At 31.9% G+C, this 23,754-nt stretch overlaps 1 protein-coding gene and 1 non-coding gene across 2 annotated transcripts; one reads left to right on the top strand and one right to left on the bottom strand.

Annotated features, from left to right (window-relative positions):
• The first annotated feature begins 376 nt into the window (after nucleotides 1-376).
• On the top strand, nucleotides 377-3,624 carry LOC8267572 (glycine cleavage system H protein 2, mitochondrial). Its single transcript, XM_048373341.1, has 3 exons — nucleotides 377-677; nucleotides 2,178-2,437; nucleotides 3,205-3,624. Exons 1-3 carry the CDS (start codon nucleotides 599-601, stop codon nucleotides 3,328-3,330), a joined length of 465 nt encoding a protein of 154 aa, XP_048229298.1. The 5' UTR covers nucleotides 377-598; the 3' UTR covers nucleotides 3,331-3,624.
• Nucleotides 3,625-17,205: 13,581 nt separating this feature from the next.
• Nucleotides 17,206-17,313, bottom strand: LOC112536299. Its single transcript, XR_003080345.1, has one exon. It is a non-coding gene; the product is annotated as a small nucleolar RNA R71 (small nucleolar RNA).
• Nucleotides 17,314-23,754: the final 6,441 nt, after the last annotated feature.

Below are 23,754 nucleotides of genomic sequence, written 5' to 3'. Positions count from 1 at the left end.
ATTTTAAAAATTTTAAAATTAATGGTGTTAGTTAATTCTATACATTAATAAATCAATATATGTTTTCAAATAATATTACATTCATTGTATTAATAGATTAAAATATTAAAAAATTTATGAAAAACATTAATTATTGTTACTTTTAATAAATATGAGACAAAATATTATAAATTTTAATAATTTTTAATAAACTCATTATTATTATTTGTAATCATAATAATAATAATTAATAAAGTAAGAATTATATATTTTGAAAATTTACTTTTTTTAAAGAGACGAAAATACTAGTTAGAAAATAGAAAGGTGCACTAATAATGAATATTAGTTTTTAATTAAAGCCGATTAATGAAGTTCCAAAAGGTAAAAAGAACGAAAAAAATAAAATCCTATAAATTAATACAAAGATACCCACCAACCCTCCGGTGCTAGTGTTCAAATATAAAATGAAACTTAATAAGAAGTTGGAGTCGTACATAAAGTGAGGAGTGTAGTTTGTTACAGTTCGTATCCTGCTTTGCAAGGGAAGCTTTTTAAAGGGTTTTGTTTTTTTATTTTATTTTTTTGTTTACATTCACTTTTTCTTCTCTTGATCTTAATAATGGCTACAAGATTGTTGTGGGCTTCCAGGGCTGCTTCTTACTTCAGGATCTCTGTTTTCCACAGAGGATTCTCTTCTGGTAGATGGCTTATTTCCTTTTTATGGTTTCTTGATTTGCTTTTTTTTTTTTTTTTCAATTCTTTTTCTTGGCCTTGTTTCTATATGTCATCATTTGAGATATATATACATCTTATTAATGGGTATTCACTTAGATGCAGATCTTATGTCTCTTGTACTTGTAAGAGTGTTTGATATTTCTGTCATTCTCTTTTGGGGAAAAGATTTGGTTTTTGCATTTGGGTTGTAGTTTTGCTTCTAGTATATCATTCGAACTTTGATTTTTCTTTTCTTTTTCTTGTGTGATGAGTATGCTGTCTTTGTGCTTTCATTTAAAGCTACTGCTGCTGTTTCCCTCATAGAAATGATTCTGTTGCAAACCACTGATTGATCTAGTATTTATATCAATTCATTTTATTAAGAAACATTGGAAAGGTGAAAGGTGGAAAATTTAGGATGGAAAGATTCAACTTTTGTCTTCAAGGTAGAATATTTTCTTGAACTTTCTTCAAACTGCATTTTCATCAACAATCTGTAAAGAAAATTATTAAATTAGAACAGGTGAAATTTGATTTATTTTATTTTTTTTCATGTTGATTGATACTTATGTGCTTTTCTTTTTCTTTGATATCTAGGAATGTGATTGGTAAGCCATCTTGTTTCCTAATTATTGCGAGTAAATACGCTGAAAAACTAATCAAATTAATTATATTGTCCATTTGAATACTATGCTTTAACAAAGTAGCTTCACTTTAATGCTAAGTGGACATACATTAATTCATCAGCCATATAATTTTCAGCAGAATAGATCTTACCATTTTTAAATGTGAGAGCAGATCTTTGGCCGATGCTTTATCTATTTTTCAGTTAAACTCTCTCTTTGCTGCACAATTTTGCTATCCAGGCTTGGCTGTCTATCTCAATTGTAGCTTTATAATTTTCCGCTGCCCTTCGTTTGCGGTAGACGTCCTTCCTGATTAATCAGTATAATGAAGAACAAAGGGAAAACTAAATCAGGCTAAAACAGAATTGTTGAGGGTACTTAACTCTTTTACTCCATATTGCTTTCGAATCAACTGCAGCTTCGTAACTTCTTATCACTAGCTTCAAATGTCTATATTCCTCAATTTCCTTTATTTATATTGCTAGGCTCTCAACATAGGTAAAAACCAGACAATATCCCCATTCCATTTGATGTAAAAGAAATTTAACCTGTTAATTTTCAGGTCAAACAAAACTACTCATCCATCAATCACTTGTTGTAATAACTCTGTTCTTTTATTGTGTTCATGTAATTAAATGGCTGCTATTAGACCTCAAATCTGCTGCATTTTACTTGCAAGTCTACAATTCATTATTGTGCCAAAAACTGGTTCTTGCTGAATTCTGATGCATTGATCTTGCATTCAGCTGCCATTTCATGTACGGTTCTGTAATATGGAGGAATTGTGAAGTTCGTTATTTTAGTTCTTACAACTTGAACTGTTGTTACTTTTGCTTATACTTCTTAATCCACCTGCAGTTGTAAAAGATCTGAAGTATGCAGACTCTCACGAGTGGGTGAAAGTAGATGGTAATTCTGCTACTGTTGGTATAACCGACCATGCTCAAGATCATTTGGGCGATGTTGTGTATGTTGAATTACCAGAGGTGGGTGCTGCTGTAACACAGGGAAACAGTTTTGGTGCAGTTGAAAGTGTTAAGGCTACTAGCGATATCAATTCTCCTGTTTCAGGAAAAGTGGTTGAAGTCAATGAAAAGCTGAATGGCTCCCCTGGATTGGTGAGTCCTGTTATATGATACTACTATTTTTTTGCCCCTATTTCTTTTGTGTATAAAAATTTGCTCTTTTTTTTAGAGAAAAAGAAAATTTAATAATTCTCTTGGTACCTTTTCTAAATGGTTTGGGGGTGTATGAGTTGGGTTCTATGCTTTTGGAACTGAATATTCTACAATTTCTTGCTTTTGATTTTAACCCATTCATTGTATAGGGTAACAAATGCACTTTCTTTTCCCTTACCCTGAAACGCAAGCAATCATGCTGGTATATTCTTTATTCATAATGAACCAGACTAGTTGATTGGTGGGGGGCTTTTAATCACCATTATTTTCTTAAAATCATACACCTCAGCAGGCATATATTCCTTCATGTCTTGTTTGTATATGGCATTCTTGTTTATTCTGTGCTATATGTTTCTATTCTATCATGTGTCTGGTTCTGTACTGCCAGTTGCTAACAATCCAATTCCTTGAAGTTTACGGTTACAATTATAGATTCTGCTATAGCTAGTAATTCTGGTTTAAAGCAGAGTTAAACGAAGACATTTGAGTTCTTTGTGCTCAAAATAGGTAGCTATAGACTCAAATTATGGTTCTGGTCCTAGCTTGCTAGCATTTTAAAGATATTGGCTTTTCCAGTTTTCATTCTTCAGGAAGATAACACTCGTATCCAAGAAGTGTTTTACTGTTCTTTCTTCTCTATCCAAATGTTTATATTTCTTTCTTCTCTATCCAAATGTTTATATTTCGTTTCATTTGTTCTTTTCCAGGTTAACTCAAGCCCTTATGACAAAGGATGGATCATAAAGGTTAATATCAGTGATGTTGGCGAGCTAAAGAACTTGAAGGATTCGGATGAGTATTTGAAGTTCTGTGAAGAAGAAGATGCGCACTGAGTGGACCCTATTTTCATGTAATTGTAGGCACTCATTGCGAAGAGCCCACTACCTCTGGTTCCTATGATACGCATTTCTGTCTTGATATTTTTATCGAGCCATGTGTTTTCTCAATTCCCTTTGTTGCGAATGATAAAGGATCAATAGACCCTGCCCCTCGAACATTGAAAATAATCCCCAGATTTGCATCAATGTCGAATCGACCAGGCAGTTGTCAAAATTGTTAGTCATTGAGTTTTGGTTATTTGGTTTTCTGCAAAATGTTCAGGAGGCAAGAAGCACAAGTTCTGGATAGAGTATTTTATGTATTTCACTAAAAAGTTTGTCATCCATTTAAACATTTATGACTGGGAATTAGGACCGCTTTCCTTGGAAATACTTCAAAAGGCTAAAGTAATTAAAACATAAATTATTTAGGTATTTTGCAATGTTTGATTATTAAGTTCAAACTGTTTTGGCCAAAGCATCCCCTTTTCTCCCCACAATATCTGTAAGGCCTAATTATAAAAAGAAATCTAAACTTTTGCATTTTAGTGCGATTTTAACTAATCTTTTTAAAATTGTCAATTTATTCATGCTTTCAGCATTTTGATAAAATTTTGATGAAATTGAAAATCCGGTCAAAATTAGCTTATATGGCAATGATGTGTATGGTCTATGTTCGCTTAAAAATAAGTGGCCTCTGCTGCCATGTCATGGAAAATATAAATTTAAGAAAAGCAACCGGATTCTCGAACTGAAAGATTTCAAATCGTGTCATTGCTTGTAATCTCACATTCAAAATCTGACATGCTCATAGTTTTTTTAAATATGGATTCTACAGTTGAAGTTTCGATAAACTCTTCTGGAGATTTTATGTTAAATCTTTATTCATAAAGAAGATAAAACTCTGATAAAAAAAAAAAGGCTAAAACTCTGATAAGACAGGTATTTTGATACATGTCTTCCTTTTATTTTCACTTTTTATCTTTTTCTTTGAATTGGTTGCCTATCAGGTATCCAATTCTCTCCGTTTCCGGCTTACCCTTTAATCATTTTTATTTCTTTCTACTACGATTTTACCTGGATTAGCAGCTGCATTTTATGGTTGTTGAAGCTTCAGTTCTTGTTTAGTTTTAAGCATATGATTCTTGCTTTTCTTTTAGTCTTTACCTGTGTGGTTAGATTTAAGTAATTTATAGTTTTGTGTTTTAGTTTTAGAGCTGAGATTGTTCGCTAATTGAGTATAAGATCAAGTTTTTAGTTTGATAGGTTTATGGGTATTTTTGGTTTCTTTTTGTATTGATTAAGAAATGTTTGGTTCTTTGTATAGATCATTGTTGAGTTTTTTATATTCAGTGAGCGGTGGGGATGTCGATATTTCTTATGGTTCATACTGATTTCAGCAAAGAAATCAAATTCTGGTTATGAATTTATGTTGCAGATCTTAGTTGTGGTCTTTACACAAATTTTCTAAATTTAAGATTCTTGTGATTAATGAAGTGTTTGATAAATTGGTTTAAAGAGGTGGTTTAGTTCAATTTTTAAACCTAATTCATGTGAGTTAACATCTTAAATGACATGAAATAGGAGCCCATCAATTTTTAAATAGATATACAATATAGTATCCACCTCCTCAAATGCCATGTCAGCTAATTTTGACTAGAATTCGAATCCGGCTAAAATTGCACATAAATGCTAAAGTCATGGATAAATTATCAATTTTAGAAAGATTAGCAAAATCGTACTAAAACACAAAAATTTAAATTCTTTTCATGGTTAGGCCTATTTATTATTTTTAATGAAGGGGAATAAAGAAAGATGAAATGATCTTTTTTCCTTTTAAATGAATATTCCTCCCGTCAAGTTTTAGTTGTTTAATTACAGTACCATTTGGCATTGAGGTGGGCAAAAACTGTTTTTCAGAAACCTAATTCATACTTTCTTAAATGCAGATTTATTAAATAATTTACAAAGGTAAAGGTTAAGATGTTATTTTTAGTCATTTTGATATTAGTTGAATCTAACTAATTAATTTAATTTCATAATATGGTATTAGAGTAGGTCTAGTCTGATTTCTTAATTTCTCGTGTTCTCATTTAGATGTCCAGTCCCAGCTGTTGATATTTAGGGATTTGTGTCTCTCCCACATTGTTAAGTTATTAATTTTTGAGGAGTATTTCTCCCACATTGCTAAGTTAACAATCTTGAGGTACCTTCCAAGCCTATATAATAGAGGCCTCACCTTGTTATTCAATTATCCAAAAAATAAGAGAAAAATATTAGAGAGTTAAGCAATTATTTTTCTCCTATTATAAAGAGAGAATTTTAATGTTTTCTAGTTTATAAATAGAGAGTTTGTAACTCCTATTATTTTCTTATAGTAAAATTCTTCTATCCTTGCCCGTGGTTTTTACCCTAATTTGTTTAGGGGTTTTCCACGTAAATCTGTGTGTTCTATTGTGTATTTTATCTTACTTTATCTTTATTTTCTCAAATTATTAGCTGTGATTTTGCTCTATCAGGTTCATATTTTTCTACAATTGGTATCAGAGCTTGGTTGGCAAGAAATTTCTTAAACTTCGGTGGTTGCAGCTCAGTCTGATCTTTCACATCATAGGAGGGTTTTTGAGGTTTCTTTGGTGCAAAAGAGCTTATGTGGAGTAGTAAGAACACTTACAATTTAGGGAAGATTCTGTCTAAGGAGATTGGTACTTAAGAGGTCCGCTTATGACCCTCTAGTCTTTCTTGGGAACTTACCTAGTGAATTGTGTTCATTACTGCGGTTCATTTTATAAGCTAAAAGGCACCGTTTGTGATAGAAGCAATGGCGGCAAAATTTGAGATTGAAAAATTCAACGGGAGTAATTTCTCACTGTGGAAATTAAAAATAAAGGCTGTATTGAGAAAAGACAATTGTCTTCTATCGATGATAATAAGTGGAACGAGATGGATGGGAATGCTATTACAAACCTTCATCCCGGCACTTGCAGGATGGGATCTTGTCCGGTATAGAAGAAAAGCAAAGGAGATTTGGGACCACTTCACTAGACTGTACGAAGCCAAGTCATTACACAACAAAATTTTTCTTAAGAGGAAACTTTACACATTAAGAATGTCAGAATCTACTTCAGTGACAGAGCACCTTAATGTCTTGAATACTCTATTTTCTCAACTCACATCTTTGGGCTATAAAATAGAGTCACAAGAATGTGCAGAACTTCTACTCCAAAGTCTACCTGATTCGTATGATCAACTCATCATCAGTTTGAAAAATAATGTTGTTACCGAAATTCTAGTCTTTGATGATATAGCAGCCGCTATTCTTGAAGAAGAAAATCGGCGAAGGAACAAGGAAGACAAACAGGCAGGTTCACAACAGGTGGAAGCCTTGATGGTGATGAGAGGGAGATCAACAAAACGTGGTCCAAATAGGAGTCACAATCATGGTAGATCAAAATCAAAAAGTAAGAAGAATTATAAATGCTACCATTATGGTAAGAAAGGTCACCTGAAGAGGGATTGTTGGAGTCTGAAGAATTCCAATCCTCAAGGAAATGTGGCATGCACTTCGGATGATGGAAATGTATTGTGCTGTGAAGCAGCAATATCAACTGAGAGCAGGAAGAGATTTGCTGATGTATGGCTTCTTGACTCAGGAGCAATTTATCACATGACCTCTCGAAGAGAATGGTTCCATCATTATAAACCTATCTTAGGAGGATCTGTGTATAGTTGTGAAGATAATGTCTTAAAAATCATAGGCATTGGAACTATCAGGTTGAAGATGCATGACGGTACAGTCCGCACTATTCAAGGAGTGCAACATGTGGAAGGTCTGAAGAAGAATTTGTTATCTCTAGGACAGCTGGATGATCTTAATTGCATTATCAAAGTTCAGAAAGAAATCATGAAGATTAGCCGAGGAGTGCTTGTAATTATGAAAGGAGAAAAAATTGCTGTTAATTTGTATATATTTTTGGGAGAGACTGTGCATGAAGCAGAAGCATCTGTTGCTTCAAGTAGTTCAAGCGAGAGATCTGCAATGGTGTGGCATCAGAAGCTTGGACATATGTCTGAACAAGGCATGAAGGTTGTTGCTGAGAAAAATCTACTTCCTGATCTCACAAAGGTGTCATTACCCTTTTGTGAGCATTGCATAACAAGCAAGCAGCATCGACTACAGTTCAATACATCCAATTCTAGAAGCAAGGATGTTCTAGAATTAGTTCACTCTGATATATGGCAAGCACCAGTTTCATCACTAGGAGGAGCTAAGTACTTTGTGTCTTTCATCGATGATTACTCCAGGAGATGTTAGGTGTATCCTATCAAGAGCAAGGGAGATGTATTTGTAGTTTTCAAAACTTACAAAGCGCAGGTTGAACTTGATTTAGGCAATAAGATCAAGTGTTTGAGGACAGATAATGTAGGAGAATACACAGGTAATGAATTTGATAGCTTTTGTAAGCAAGAAGGCATTAAGAGGCAGTTCACTACGGCATACACTCCTCAGCAAAATGGAGTGGCAGAGCGGATGAACAGAACTCTGTTAGAAAGAACTAGAGCAATGTTGGGAGCTGCAGGCCTAAATAAGGCATTTTGGGCTGAGGCAGTTAACACCGCTTGTTATGTGATTAACCGGTCTCCATCTACAGCAATTGATCAAAAGACACCGATGGAGATGTGGACTGGGAAGCCAGTTGATTATTCAAACCTCCATATATTTGGAAGTCCTGTGTATGTGATGTATAATACCCAAGAAACTACAAAGCTGGATCCAAAATCCAGGAAGTGTTTGTTCTTGGGATATGCTGATGGTGTGAAGGGGTATCGCCTGTGGGATCCCACTGCCCACAAGGTTATAATCAGCAGGGATGTAATCTTCTTAGAAGATAAATTGAAGGGAGAAGATGATAGCACTTCAAAAGAAAATTCAGAGACTACAACTATACAGGTGGAAAAAAAGTCTACAGAAGAAGATTCTTCTGAAGAAGCACCAGAGCACGAAGAGGAAGAACCAGTCGAGTTTGAAGAGCCAGCCGAGTCTGAAGAGTCAGAACTTGGAAAGGGAAAACGTATAAAATTTACACCAACCTGGCAGAAAGATTATGATATAGGCAGTAATGTCGCATACTGTCTTTTAACTGAGGAAGGGGAGCCATCAACTCTCCAAGAAGCAAAGAGCATTTCAGATGCATCTCAGTGGATGGCAGCAATGCAAGAAGAGATGGAAGCTCTACATAAGAACAAGACTTGGGAGCTTGTGCCATTACCACAAGGAAGAAAGGCCATTGGCAACAAATGGGTCTTTAAGATCAAAAGAAATAGTGATGATTAAGTGGAGCGGTTTCGTGCAAGAATGGTGGTGAAAGGATATGCTCAGAAGGAGGGGATTGACTTCAACGAAATATTTTCCCCCGTGGTTCGATTAACAACTGTTCGAGTAGTCTTGGCGATGTGTGCTACATTTGACTTACATCTAGAGCAGTTAGATGTGAAAACAGCTTTTCTTCATGGAGATCTTAAGGAAAAAATTTATATGCTCCAGCTAGAAGGTTTTGAAGAAAAAGGAAAGCGGAACTTGGTTTGTAGGTTGAACAAATCTTAATACGGTTTAAAGCAGGCGCCGAGGTGTTGGTATAAGAGATTTGATTCCTTCATAATGAGCCTTGGATACAACAGACTTAATGTAGATGACATGTTGGTAGCAGGCCCCAACAAAGATCATATTGAAGAACTAAAGGCACAGTTAGCTAAGGAATTTGAAATGAAGGACTTGGGACCAACAAACAAGATTCTAGGGATGCAAATTCACCGAGACAGAAACAATAGGAAGATTTGGCTTTCTCAGAAAAATTATTTGAAGAAGGTCTTGCGACGCTTTAATGTGGAAGATTGTAAGTCAATTTCTACCCCACTCCCTGTTAGTTTCAAATTATCCTCCAATATGAGTCCTAGCAGTGAAGAAGGAAAGATGGAAATGTCTCGAGTACCGTATGCATCAGTATTGGGGAGTTTAATGTTCGCGATGATTTGTACACGATCAGACATTACACATGCAGTAGGAGTAGTAAGTCGGTACATGGCGAATCCTGGCAGAGAGCATTGGAATGCTGTAAAGAGGATTCTAAGATATGTTAAGGGAACCTCAGATGTTGCATTGTGTTATGGAGGATCAGACTTTATTATCAGAGGATATGTTGACTCAGATTATGTAGGTGATCTTGATAAAAGCAAATCTACTACAGGGTATGTGTTCACACTTCGAAAGCTGCGGTCGGTTGTGGCGACATCAACAATAGAAGCAGAATATGTAGCAGCTACACAAGCTAGTAAGGAAGCAGTATGGTTGAAAATGATGATGGAGGAACTCGGACACGAACAAGAGCGTATTCCTCTGTTCTGTGACAGTCAGAGTGCCTTGCATCTCGCAAGGAATCCAGCTTTTCATTCAAAGTCAAAGCACATACGAGTCCAGTATCACTTCGTTCGTGAAAAGTGGAAGAGGGCACTGTGGATATGCAAAAAATTCATACTAAAGACAACCTAGCAGATTTTTTGACGAAGGCAGTTAACACTGATAAATTTATTTGGTGTCAATCCTCTAGTGGCCTGATAAAAGTATAAGCAGCATGGAAAGGCAATGAAGAAAGGACGGTGTGAAGATCTGACTGATCCTCAATCAAATCTTTAAGTGGGAGATTGTTGATATTTAGGAATTTGTGTCTCTCCCACATTGTTAAGTTATTAATTTTTGAGGAGTATTTCTCCCACATTGTTAAGTTAACAATCTTGAGGTACCTTCCAAGCCTATATAATAGAGGCCTCACCTTGTTATTCAATCATCCCAAAAATAAGAGAAAAATATTAGAGAGTTAAGCAATTATTTTTCTCCTATTATAAAGAGAGAATTTTAATATTTTCTCCTTTATAAATAGAGAGTTTGTAACTCCTATTATTTTCTTATAGTCAAATTCTTCTATCCTTGCCCGTGGTTTTTACCCTAATTTGTTTAGGGATTTTCCACGTAAATCTGTGTGTTCTATTGTGTATTTTGTCTTACTTTATCTTTATTTTCTCAAATTATTAGCTGTAATTTTGCTCTATCAGGTTCATATTTTTCTACACCAGCAATCCAGTCTCATATTATTGTTGTGAGAGTTAATGTCCAACAAACTAAGTAGTTAGTTCTAGTTATTTTGGCATTGATTGGACCCTAAGTTCAAATCTATTAATTAACTTACACTCACTTATTCATCTAACTCTCATCTTAATCAAATCAAATTAATTTCTAATTCTAAATGGTATCAAAACAAATTTGGCCCAGTTTCTTAATTTTTAACTTTTTATTTAGAAATCCAATCCTAGTAGCCCGGTCAAGTGTTACTGTTGCAACTTCAATTAAAGTTCAAGTTTTAGAAAGATAATTTTCCTTGAAATCAATTTAATTTTTAATATTATATTAAAACATATTTGACCTGATTTTTTAATTTTTAACTTTTTATCTGGATGTTCAGTTCCGACCACCGGTCCGGTGTTGTTTCTACGTTTTAAAGAAGAACTTCAAAGTTAAATTCCAGTTCAACTTCAAAAGTAATGTCATACATTAATGAGGCAACATTTAATATATTTTGCTTTGTAAGGTATGATTTATATGTAGAGTAGTCGGGTGGTGACCGATTAAAAGCAGGACAAAAATCACTTGCAATGAAAATGGAAACTCTTCCCACTGATTTATTGTGCCGTCTGATGTGACTATTTATTTGTCGTCATACTTTCAATATACTTAGCATTGAGCAATGTTAATTGTAGATCCGGTCAAGAGCCTGACTCAGTTTGAAACCCGCGAATGAATCCTGAACCAGGCCACATGTAGGAAGGCCATTAGACTGGTTTCAGGTTTGATCAATTGAATCCATGGTTCGAACCAACCCTTTGGCCATGTCTAGACTAAATTATATTGACATTAATCATGCTATAAAGGACTAGCTAAGCTCGCTCTTATATAAAACAACTAATATATGGGACTACCACAAGCATGCCCCTTCAGCCTCAAATGACAGGAAGCAGAAGCTGTCTTTTGCAGACGAGAGTAAAAAGAACTGTTATAAGGAATGTATGTGATAAGGATTTATCTTGGAACTCCCCATAAACTGAATCTTAATTGGTCTTTAGAATAATAATGATAATCCAAGGATGCAATGCTAAATTACATGGAAACATAAACGGGCCAGAAGCACAACACGATATGACACAATATGGGGATATGATCTTTTTAAAAAAATTAAGAAATAAAATATTAAAAAATATTAATATATATATATATATATATATATAATGAATACTTAGAAATTATGCTAAAACTTTTATATAAAATTTAAATAAGTAGTAATTATTTATAAAAAATTAAAATATAAAAATAATAAATGACTATTTTAGATTTTTTTCTGCATCATTGTCTTTATCGTAAGAGATACAAATTAAATACAATTAAATAATTAATATAATTGATTATGTTGGCATAATAACTATTATATTATGTGATTTATCTATTGAATTACTAGCTAATATTTATCAGTTTTTTTTTTAAAAAAAGCTATATAATATAGACCAAGAGGAAAAATAATGTAGGGAAAAAAATTATATGTATATATAAAACATTTTAAATGTAAAACAATTAAGAATTAAAAAGATTAAAATAATAAAAAAATTATATTATAAAAAAAATTAAGATTATCTATAAATAGAAAGTAAAATAAAAAAATAAAAAATTTTACAAAGTAGGAAATCCAATTAATTGAAAAGATTTTATTTAAAAAGTTTCTTAAAATTTCTAAAAGTAAATAAAAAATAATAGAAAATACCTTTTAAAATCTTCGTAGAATTCCTAAAGAATTTTAATTCCTGAAACATATCCAACACGAAAATATAATCCATTTTAAAGTATTTATGCAACGTAAATACAATAGAATGAATATGTAACAAAAGACACTTTAGTTAGTTTTCTTCAACAATTGGATTATCTTACTTGTGAGAACATAAAAGATCTCAAGTTATAGTCTCTTTGTTTACCATTCATTAATGTTTATGAGAGTTTATCACTTTACGATTCATTAATGTTGATGAGAGTTTATCACTTTACGATAAGAGATGATGCCACAGAATAGCACGTCCTATTTGACCTCCAATAGCAAAGGCAGAAAAGAGGCTATATCAAAACTCAAGCAAAACTTCAATTTTATTCATTAAGTGGATCCTCAATGCTCCCTAATAAATTCTTGTCCATTATCATTGCTATATGCATACTAGTTGGTCCAATATTCTGCTCCTAGTAGCCTATTAATCGTAGAAACAAAATGGACACTAGTATTCTGCAAACTGAGATTGATTGAGCATTGCTCTTATTTGATACCTATCCAGGCCAAACTTGCTCGTAAGGGTTGCCAATATTTTGTACTCATCCCCTTGATAATAGATATCACAACCAACAACCTTGACACCTTGTTCAAGATTCTTTGAATGTGCTCCATACAATACAAGAGACCATCTCAGAAACCTATGTGTATCCGAAATGTCGATAGTTGCTCTGTGGTTCACGTTCTAGTACAAGGTTACATGCTCGAATGCACAAACTATAAAAAATATGAATGCATACTAATGGTGGTAGCTCATAAACAAATGGCACAAACATTGTCATCTCAGCTATTGATAATCTTACTCCTACTTGCAACCACAAATCTGTCAGCAGCAACATCAAGTTTTGGTATTTCGGAAAGCATCACAGTAAAAGATTCCCGGGTAGAACTCTCGCCTGAATATGAAACATTTTATTATACCCGAAACAGTAGATAATTTCTGCTAGAGTTATGAGACATCTTGAACTTTTAAGCACTGCGGTGGGGCAAATGCTAGCTCACCCATCTTTGTCAATGCAGGGGCAGAATGTGATGTAACACCTGTTATTCCCCCTGAAGGTGGATTCACTGAGAATCCTGCTGTGCATTTTAATGGGTTCTGCAGTTATATATTGAGGTAATTAAGCGTGTCATTATATTATCTTTTTAGCATTAAAGTCTTAAGACTTGTGCTTTTGCTGCAGCATGGCTATTATGGAGAAAATCACACCCATTTGGTAACCCAGATTATCAAAATGCAAATACACTTGGATACTTAAACTCGGCATAAGCATTGGCAGATTATGCACAGCTAATCACAGATGTTAAGCAGAATATGTCAGCAGAACATTCCCCAGTTGGTTATTGCTGTTGGAGGATCAAACCACAAGACCAATATTTTGTCATTGCCAGAAATGATTTTAGGGTAAACAATAAATCATGAAAAATGTCCAAATACTAGGAACTAAGTTTTCTGATGTCCATGATGCTTATGTTGGGTGCATTGCAGAATACCAGATGAAAATTGTTACAACACCATAAAATAATCCTGGTTGGAAATTGATGAAGTTGGAGCTCAACCAGATGGTTCAGAGAAAGTAATTCCTGTCAACATGCTCATGTTCTTTAATTAGAAGGAAAGAAAACAACTAGAAGAGATTCAGGTCCTGACTTGTTTTACGTATATGCTAACATGGAGTTCGTTTTCCTGCATTTCTAAAGCCCTCCGAACTCATCACAAGAGATATGTCTGTTTGTGCTTGACCAATGCTATTGGTGTTTCAGGTGTGTACTGAGCTCTTCAGGCCAATTGGCATAGACAAGACGGACCCCATGTTTGAAGCATCACCTTTTGGTCCAAGTGAGCCTACTGAATACTGTTCGAGAGATTATGTTATCAGGCGAAGGCCTCATTGGATCACAACAGAATATGAAGGCCATGTTAAGGCATCATCATCATGGTCGTCGTCATCGTCATTTTCTTTCAGATATTTTCTTCTGTTACCATATTATGTATACTTAAAATCTTTTCATTTTAATTATTTTTCTTTTCAAAAGAGCTATACAACCCTTTCCAGAACATATACATATATAACCTGCTGCTCTATTTGTATAATAATTCATAGGATATAAAATCTATACCGGAAAACCTTGCAAGTAGGCCGTTCATGGGTTAGATACCCGTCCGTACCGTCTATATCTAAAAAAAGTCTGATTAACTTTTTAGCAGACTTGAAAAAGTTGTTTCCTTGAAGCTATCTAATATATATATTTTTTAAAATCTTTAAAAAATACATTAAAATCAATAAAAAATATCATTTTTACTGTGTAATATTATTTTAAAATACTGTATTTTAACTTTTTTTTTTAAATATAGCGTTGTTATTTTTCGGTTTTTTGTTATTTTTTGATTTTTCTTTGATTGTTTTTTTAGTTGTTTTACCTTTTTTTAAAAATAATCAAAGCCATATTTAAAAAAAAAAAAACTTAAAATCGTAGTTTTGATATTTTTACACAGTATCGTATTTTTTATAAAAAATAAAAAGTAAAATATATTTTGTTATTTTTCCTATATTTTTACTCTAAGTTGAAATCTTTATATTTTTAAAAATGGAATGGGCTTAGTCAAAATTTTAAGTCCGTATTTAAACCGAGCTAAGTTTAAGCTGAGAATAAAAGAATTCAAGCCAAACCTAACTCTTCTTTCAAGCAATATAATCTTGAATTTATATGTTGCACACTTTATTTTTGACACTACACATCAAATGGGAGTTTCACACTACACATCAAATGTAGATTTAATTTTACTATTTAATTGTCACTCAAATTGTCATTTTCTTTTTTAAACATAAAATTAATTTGAAATATAGATATGCCATGGTACTAAGCTATAGAGACTGGATAGCTATTCAAAGAAGAAAGTTAAGAAATTAAGAAGCTAAACATCCATCCTGTTAGAAAGCTGAACAATTAATAAATTGAGTTAATGCATAGTTTATTAATAGAATTGGAATTAAATCCTACCAATATCAAAATAATTAAAACTAACTGCTTAATTAATTAAATCTTTAACATTGATAAATTATTTGAATTTCTTTCTATTTTTAATGACATGAAATTGATCGGTCCAAATTATGTATAGATATTCAAGAGTATTTTAAAGCTTTAATGATATATTTTTATATATAAAATGGTGAAAATATATGCTTTTACCTCACTTAAGCTTAATTGTCTATTTTCAGAAATATCAGTAAAAAAAGAAAAATATGGTGCTAAAAGAAGCTTAATCGGACATGTTTGTGTCAGTCCCAAGATTAAGACGCATGGACTGCTAATTACAAAATCTTATCTATTAGATAGACTTATATTAGTATACTCATCTCTAGAGAGATTTATTTAGAGGATGACTCTCCTCTATATATATCTCTCTAAAAAAAAACCTAAGAAAAAAGAAGAGGGTAAAGAGATGGGAGTTTTCTCCTACATGCTCTCTACACCTGCCACCATTATTCTCTTCATAATTCTCTACAGTTTTCCATAAATATATAGTTTTAGTTTTCATTACTCTTTTTAGGATCTAAAAAGCTTTTCAAGAAGTGGAGACTGATGACCAATCTTCTTCCTACTTGAAGAAATTCTTGATCTGGAGGGAGCTGTTACTTTTTTATGTCTTTCTATTTAATACCATGATCATTGGATTAAATATGTTAGGCTAATTTTCATAAGTATTTAGTTTAGCCTTTTTACTTTTGTATGAACCTTGTTATTTATTTATTTAATGAATAATTTCTTTACCTTCATATATTTATTAGTTCCATCTATTATTATTGGTTGACCATCATATCAATTTAGTAGTAATATTTGTTATGAAAATCTTTCGGTTAAAAGTATTAGAAACATCATCTTTACTTTAATCTATATTGGTATAAGAAACCTAGGTTGCATCATTAGCTTGAGTGACTTAGGAAAAAAGGCACATCACCATCTTATTCATTATATCTAGGCTTTAAGTAAAACAAAGAGATAACTAAGTAAATGGCTAGACTAAATACTATTTTTAGCATATAGTTTTAGATCATAAGCATTTACATTTACATTGCATATTTATTTATTGTTTAGTTACTTTACTTTATGAATATTACCCTCTCAACATACTGATTTAGAGTGTTTAGATTTATTTTTATTATTTTGTGTTGATAATTAGTCACTATAATAAGTGGCCTCATAGTTCCTTGAGAGATCGACCTCGTGGTGAACTTACCCTTACTATAGGAACGGTTTGTGCACTTGCGAGTACTAAAAAAGACACATCAAGTTTTTGGTGCCGTTACTGGTGAACTGTATCCAAATTTATTATATTGATTGATTATCCAAAGTGTCTTGTGTTTGTTAGTTTATTTTGTGTTTTGTGATTTATTTTATTTATGTGTTTTTGTTTGTTTGTTTGTTTGTTTGTTTGTTTTGTGTTTTGTGATTTGTATTGTTTACGTGTTTTTGTTTTGTTTATAAATTTTATTTTTAATTTCTTTTTCAAATCTGAAATTTTCTTTTGTTTTGTATGCTTAGCAGGAAAGAACTAGAAGAAGAATCAAAAGAAGAAGTTGATATCATGGCAAATCCACTAAGAGAAATAGGAGCTGAAAGGCGAATGACTATGAAAGATTATACACTGCCTACAATTGGTAAAACTACTTCATGCATAGTTCTAGGTGATGCATCTAGAAATTATGAACTTAAGAGCGTTCATTTTAATATGCTTCCTTCATTTTATGGTATGCTTAGTAAGGATGCATTAACATTCATTAGAGAGTTTTATGCTATAGTTCATACTTTCTCAATATCTGGACTAAATGAAGATCAACTAAGAATGAGGTGTTTCCCTTATTCATTGAAAGAAGGAGCAAAGGCTTGGTTAATGACCTTGCCTCCTAATTCTTTGAGAAATTGGGATAAAATTTATCAAAAGTTTGAGTAGATTTTACTCACAACGAAAGATCAAAGAATTAAGAGCTGAAATTTTTTATTTTTATCAAAAGAATGCTGAATCTTTTTATGAAGTATGGGATCGCTTCAAATTACTTTTATTACAATGCCCACACCATGGATTCCCACTTCCAATAATCAGCCAATTATTTTATGATGGGTTGACACAACAATATCAATGTATGGTTGATAATGCAGCTGGGGGTGCTATGTTAGAAAGGACACCTGATGAGGTTTATGACATCTTTGAGATGTTATGAGCTAATTCTCAATAAAAGAGTGTGAGGACAAAGAGAGTAGAAGGAAATGAAGTAGTAGCTAGTGGTGAGATGACAATGCAATTTGTTGAATTGACTAAGTAAGTTAAGATGCTTACTTCAATAAAAATCTCACCAAATAATGAGGTATGTGGTATTTGTGGTAATTATGGTCATGGTGCTAATGTTTGTTCATCTTTTAAAAATTACAAAGGAAATATGTATGACCAAACAAAATTGATGGATTCTTACCAACCTATGCATTCTATGAATGACCCTTATTCCAACACATATAATACAAGTTGGAGAAACCATCCAAATTTTGCTTGAAAATACAATGACCAAAACCGAACACAATTATTGAGAAATCAAAATCAATCTCATTACCAAGACTAATATTTTCAATTTCAAAGGGACTCCTATCCTTTCTTTTAAGATCAAGAACAAACTCTTTAATCTAATGAATAAAGGAAGCCAAGTTTGGAAGAAACATTTCAATCATTTATGATGGCTTCTCATGATAGGATGGAGAGAAATGAGAAAAAGATAGATTCCATTGAGGCTTCACTGAAACATTCAGAAGCTCAAATGAGACAAATTATTGAAGAGCTCAATAAAGAGGAACTATCAAGTCAACCTGAACAAGCCAATTCCATTACTACTATTAGAAGAGGAGAGGTTGTTGATAATATTGCTATGGAAACTGAAAGAAATTCTTCTTCTTATGCAGGTACACCTGAAAATGATGGATTAGTGCAAATCAATAAGGAGAGCATGCAAAAGGAAGAAAAAGTAGAGCCTAATCTTAGGCTTGAGAAGAAAGAAAAGGAAGCATTTTATGGACCTGAAATTCATAAGGCAACTCAGCCTTATAGACCCCCTATTCCTTTTTTAAACCAACCCAAAGAGAGCAAAAAGAATAATTTTTTTTATCGTATTGAGATGCTCCCCAAAGTCAATACTAATTTACCTTTGTTGGATGTTATCAAGAATAAGCCAGCTTATGCAAAAAATTTGAAGAGTTGAACACCAACAAAAGGCGATATGCGAACAAAGAAAAAGTACAAGTAGCAAGTGTAATGCTTCAACATCAATTGCTCCTTAAGATGAAGGATCCTGGGAGCTTCACCATTGATATTACAATAGGTGACAAAAATGATAGAAAAAAAAAAAGCAATGTTAGATCTGAGAGCAAGCATCAACTTGATACTGTACTTGATGTATGAACGACTTAGTTTGAGAGAGTTGAAGCCTACCACTATATCTCTACAATTTGCTGATAGATTGATAAAATATCCTAGAGGTATAATGGAAGACTTGCTAGTATAAGTAAGTAAGTTAATAATTCCTGTTGACTTTGTAGTGCTTAACATGGAAAACACACTAGCAAGGGATAAAGAGCAAGCCATACTCCTTGGTAGATCTTTCATGGCAACTACTAGAACTATGATTGATGTGCATGATAGAAAACTTACCATGACAATTTTATGAGAAACTGTAGAATTTAAAGTGTTTGATTCTCTAACTTTATCTCCTAAATCTACTATCTATAAGTGTTCATATAATTATTTAGATTCTCTTGTTTATGAACAATTATACGATGATATTCCATTTTTAATTGACAAGAGCTTTCATGATACTTTATATGTTCGTATTAAAAGTATGAAGCCATACTTGAAAGGATTGGCTTATGACGAAGAAGTGGAGTGCGCGGATGAATACCCACCATGAGCATAATCAGGAATGTCTAGCTATAGACAATAAACTTAGCAATTGTATTTTTATTTTTATGCATTTAAATTATTATTTTATTTCTTTATTTATTATTTTTCTATTTTTTATTTGTTTTATGTTTGTCTTGTAGGCTTATGTTTGATCCCCAAAAGGCAATATGTCTCCATGAGAAGCAATTAAAGCTCAAAAAGAAAATTGAGTGAGCCACGTTGCGACAGCGAATTTTCACACGGGCCCGTAGCAGAGGCACGAAAGAGACGACACGGGCCCAAAGCGTCGCGAACGCTCTGCGAGGAAGCCGGTCGGCCCAAAGACTATCGTCTTTGCCGCGAGGAGGCCACCGTGCAACCTCGCGGGGCGGTCTCGAGCCATGGGCCACATGCCCGCAGCGTAGGCAGGTGCACGTGAACGGGCCCGCAGCAGAGGCAAGCAGCGAACGGGCCCGCAACATCGGCAAGCAGCGCATGAACGGGCCCACAGCATAGGCACGCAGTGCGCATGAACGGGCTCGCAGTGTAGGCAAATGCGGTAGCAGCTTAACGACGCAGTCCGCGGGGCGGCCGTGGAAGAAAAAAAAGGAAAAGAAGAAAAAAATTTAAAATTAAATATATATCCATCTCCTCCACATAAATAATTATATCATTGATTTAGGACGTTATTTTAAATTTTATTCTAGGATTTATATTTATTTATTAGGACCTAACTTTTAATTATCTTAGGATTTAATCTTTCTAGTATTTAGGATAGTTTATTATTTTTAATTCTTTATTTATTTATTTCTTTTATAATTATCAATGATGTGTGTTCAAGCGTGCTTCTAAGATTTGGATGGTGGAGATTGGAATTCAAGTTCATGGCTTACTATGTATTACAAATTCCAAAGGAGTATTTTATCATTTTCCTCTCTTCTTGTTCTTTATTTTTATATATGCAATGACATTTAGGACAGTGTCAAATTTAAGTGTGGGGGAGAGAAATAGAATATTTCTTCGATTAAACCTTATACATCATATGCCATGAGAATTTGCAACTTTGGTTAATTTTTTGCAAAATTTTAAATTTTTCCACTCAACTTTTTCTTATTATTCTATATATGTGTCGATGAAAGAATGCTATTATGTTAAGATTCTTGAACTCTTGAGTTAATTTTTAACATGTATAAATGTGAACTCATGAGTTATTTGCACTTAAATGATCAAGTGTTCATCTTTTGCATATGGACATGATGAGTAGTTTAACAACATTCGACATAGGTATGATTAGAAGTATATGATTTATATTATTATTTCCTTGTTATTAAATTGGCTTGCCTAAGTTTGTGAGATATGATATAGGTAAGTTTAAAGCTTTAAGTTTAATAATTCTACTCCGCTAATTTTAGTTGCTTAGTAACCGGGGATCTTCATGACCAATGTCGATTTTTGCGTAAAAAGACAAATAAGATTATGAGTATGCAAAGCATCTTGAAGTATGTTTTATTGAGTAACCAGGTGCATTCATTACCCATATTTGTATTTGCATAAAAAGGCATAACATTTCAAAAAAAAAAAAAAAACCCCAAATATCAAAAGTAAAAATTCAAGGGGTGTAAAGAAAAGAAAAGAAAAGTATAAGAGCATCAAAAGCAAGTAATAAATGCCTATTGATCTCTTATTTTTGAATGAAGGTTTTACCTTTTTGAATAGGGTATAATAATTTGGATTATGCATCATAGTTATATCCTTTGAAGACGAGTTAGACTATTTGTTGTGAAACGGGTGTGAATGATTGGATGCTTGAGTCTTTTGATTAATAATGATTGAGTTTATATTTTTTAAAAAAATCATTATGATTCAACTTTTCTTGGGTTGACATGATCTTTACATCAGTGAGATTCTTTTGAATAATATCTTTAAGCTGAGTATAAATGTTCTTCATGATTTTTACAAAAGTTAATTATCAGTTACTATTTACTTGAGGACAAGTAATAGTTTAGGTGTAGGGGTATTTGATCGGTCTAAATTACGTATAGATATTTAAGGGTATTTTAAAGCTTTAATGATATATTTCTATATATAAAATGGTAAAAATATGCACTTTTACCTCACTTAAGTTTAATTGTCTATTTTCAGGAGTATTAGTAAAAAGAGGAAAATATGGAGCTAAAAGAAGCTTAATTAAACATATTCGTGTCAATGCCCAAGATTAAGACGCATGGACTGCTAATTACAAGGCCCAAGGGATATTTTAGTCATTTTATATAATTATTAGGATTTATATTAAGAGTTATTTATGGGATATTATTTGGTGGAGATTAAGATACTTTAAGTCTTATCTATTAGATAGACTTATATTAGTATATTCATCTCTAAAGAGATTTATTTAGAGGAGGACTCTCCTCTATATATATCTCTGAAAAAGAAAACCTAAAAAAAAAGAAGAGGGGAAAGAGATGGGAGTTTTCTCTTATCTGCTCTCTACACCTGCCACCATTATTCTCTCCATAATTCTCTACAGTTTTCTATAAACATATAGTTTTAGTTTTCATTACTCTTTTTAGGATCTAAAAACCTTTTTAAAAAGTGGAGACTGAGGACCAATCTTCTTCCCACTTGAAGAAATTCTTGATCTAGAAGGAGTTTTTACTTTTTTATGTCTTTCTATTTAATACCATGATCATTGGATTAAATATGTTAGGCTAATTTTCATAAGTGTTTAGTTTAGCCTTTTTACTTTGTATGAACCTTGTTATTTATTTATTTAGTGAATGATTTCTTTACCTTCATATATTTATTAGTTTCATATATTATTATTGGTTGACCATCATATCAATTTAGTAGTAATATTTGTTATAAGAATCTTTAGGTTAAAAGTATTAGAAACATCATCTTTACTTTAATCTATGTTAGTATAAGAAACCTAGGTTGCATCATTAGCTTGAGTGACTTAGGAAAAAAGACACATCACCATCTCATTCATTAGATCTAGGCTTTAAGTAAAACAAGGAGATTACTAAGTAAATGGCTAGACTAAATACTATTTTTAGCATATAGTTTTCAATCATAAGCATTTGCATTTGCATTGCATATTTATTTATTGTTTATTTACTTTACTTTATGAGTATTACCCTCTCAATATACTGATTTAGAGTGTTTAGATTTACTTTTATTATTTTGTGTTGATAATTAGTCTTTATAATAAGTGGCCTCATAGTTCCTTGAGAGATCGACCTCGTGGTGAACTTACCTTTACTATAGGAACGGTTTGTGCACTTGCAAGTATTAAAAAAGACACATCAGAAATCTCTAACACATAGTAATTTAAAGAGCTATATAAACCAATTAACTTAGTCCATGAACTATGAAGGCGCTAAGCTAATAACTATAAAATTAAGTTTATACGACTGTTGTTTATTTATATTTCAAATATTAATTCAATGTAATTACTATTTTGATTTGATTAAATAAATTTAAATAATTTAATTACAAAAGCTATTATCATAATTTAATACTAACCATACTTAAAATAATTTTTTAATAATAAAATATTATATGTTCTATTTTAATTAATGTTACTAAACTCTATATTGATTTTTTAATTTAATTATATATGAAAAGTTATGCAATTGAAAATAATGCTATTGTCTAATTATTTTATCTCGAATTTATTATTTATTTATTTTAGAAATCAAGTCCATAAATATAGCAAGTGGAAAAAATTTAAAATATTACATAATTATTTTGAATAATCTTTTATGATGTTTGGTTGATATTTAGTTGATGTTAATATGATATAGTTTATGTTTCGTTGTTCTTTTTCAATCTACAAAAAACTATCTTCAATTTATTTCCTTAAACTAATTTTATTTTTCTTTTCTTCTCTACTTCAATTTTTTTTGCTCGCTAAAAGTAATTTTTTCTTGTAGTGAACCTATAACCGAAATAAAAAGGAATATATTGTCTAATCCAAATTTATTTAGATTCTAATTTTATTTATTGATTTTAATTTATCTTTTATTTATTTAATATTTTTTATAACCGAATGATTTTGTTGATTTTTAATTGATTAGTTAATATGTGATTGATTTTATAACTTGTATGGCTAATGTTTAGTTGATATTTGGTTAATTTTTAGATTTATGAAGAATTGTCTTCTTGAATTGTTATTTTTTTCTTTTGGATTTTAACTTCTATTTTTTTATCTTTTTCTTTATAATCGTTGTCATTTCAACTTTTTTTTTTATGTAAAAGAAAAAATATATCATTTTAAATTTTTCTTAAAATTTGTTGAATTTTGCTCTCTGCATAAAGTTCAGGTATATTTAAAATTTATGTAAAATAAATTACTTTAGTTTGAAGTCTTTTAATTTTTGAGTTAAATTATTTTGTTTAATATTTCGTTAGTTTTCATATCAATATAGATTTATTTTCAATTTGATTTGCTTTTAACTGTTATTTACTTGTTGAATAAGTTTCAAAATATTATATTTTTTTAGTTGAAAAATTATATTTCAATGTTGAAAAATATTAGAAATTGAGTTTTAATTTCAAATTTATAATTTTCATCCTCTTTAAGAAAACAATAATAATTCCCAT

This window comes from Ricinus communis, chromosome 4 (assembly GCF_019578655.1).
Source record: "Ricinus communis isolate WT05 ecotype wild-type chromosome 4, ASM1957865v1, whole genome shotgun sequence".
NCBI classification, from domain to species: domain Eukaryota; kingdom Viridiplantae; phylum Streptophyta; class Magnoliopsida; order Malpighiales; family Euphorbiaceae; genus Ricinus; species Ricinus communis.
This window is presented reverse-complemented; position numbering and strand designations above follow the sequence as displayed.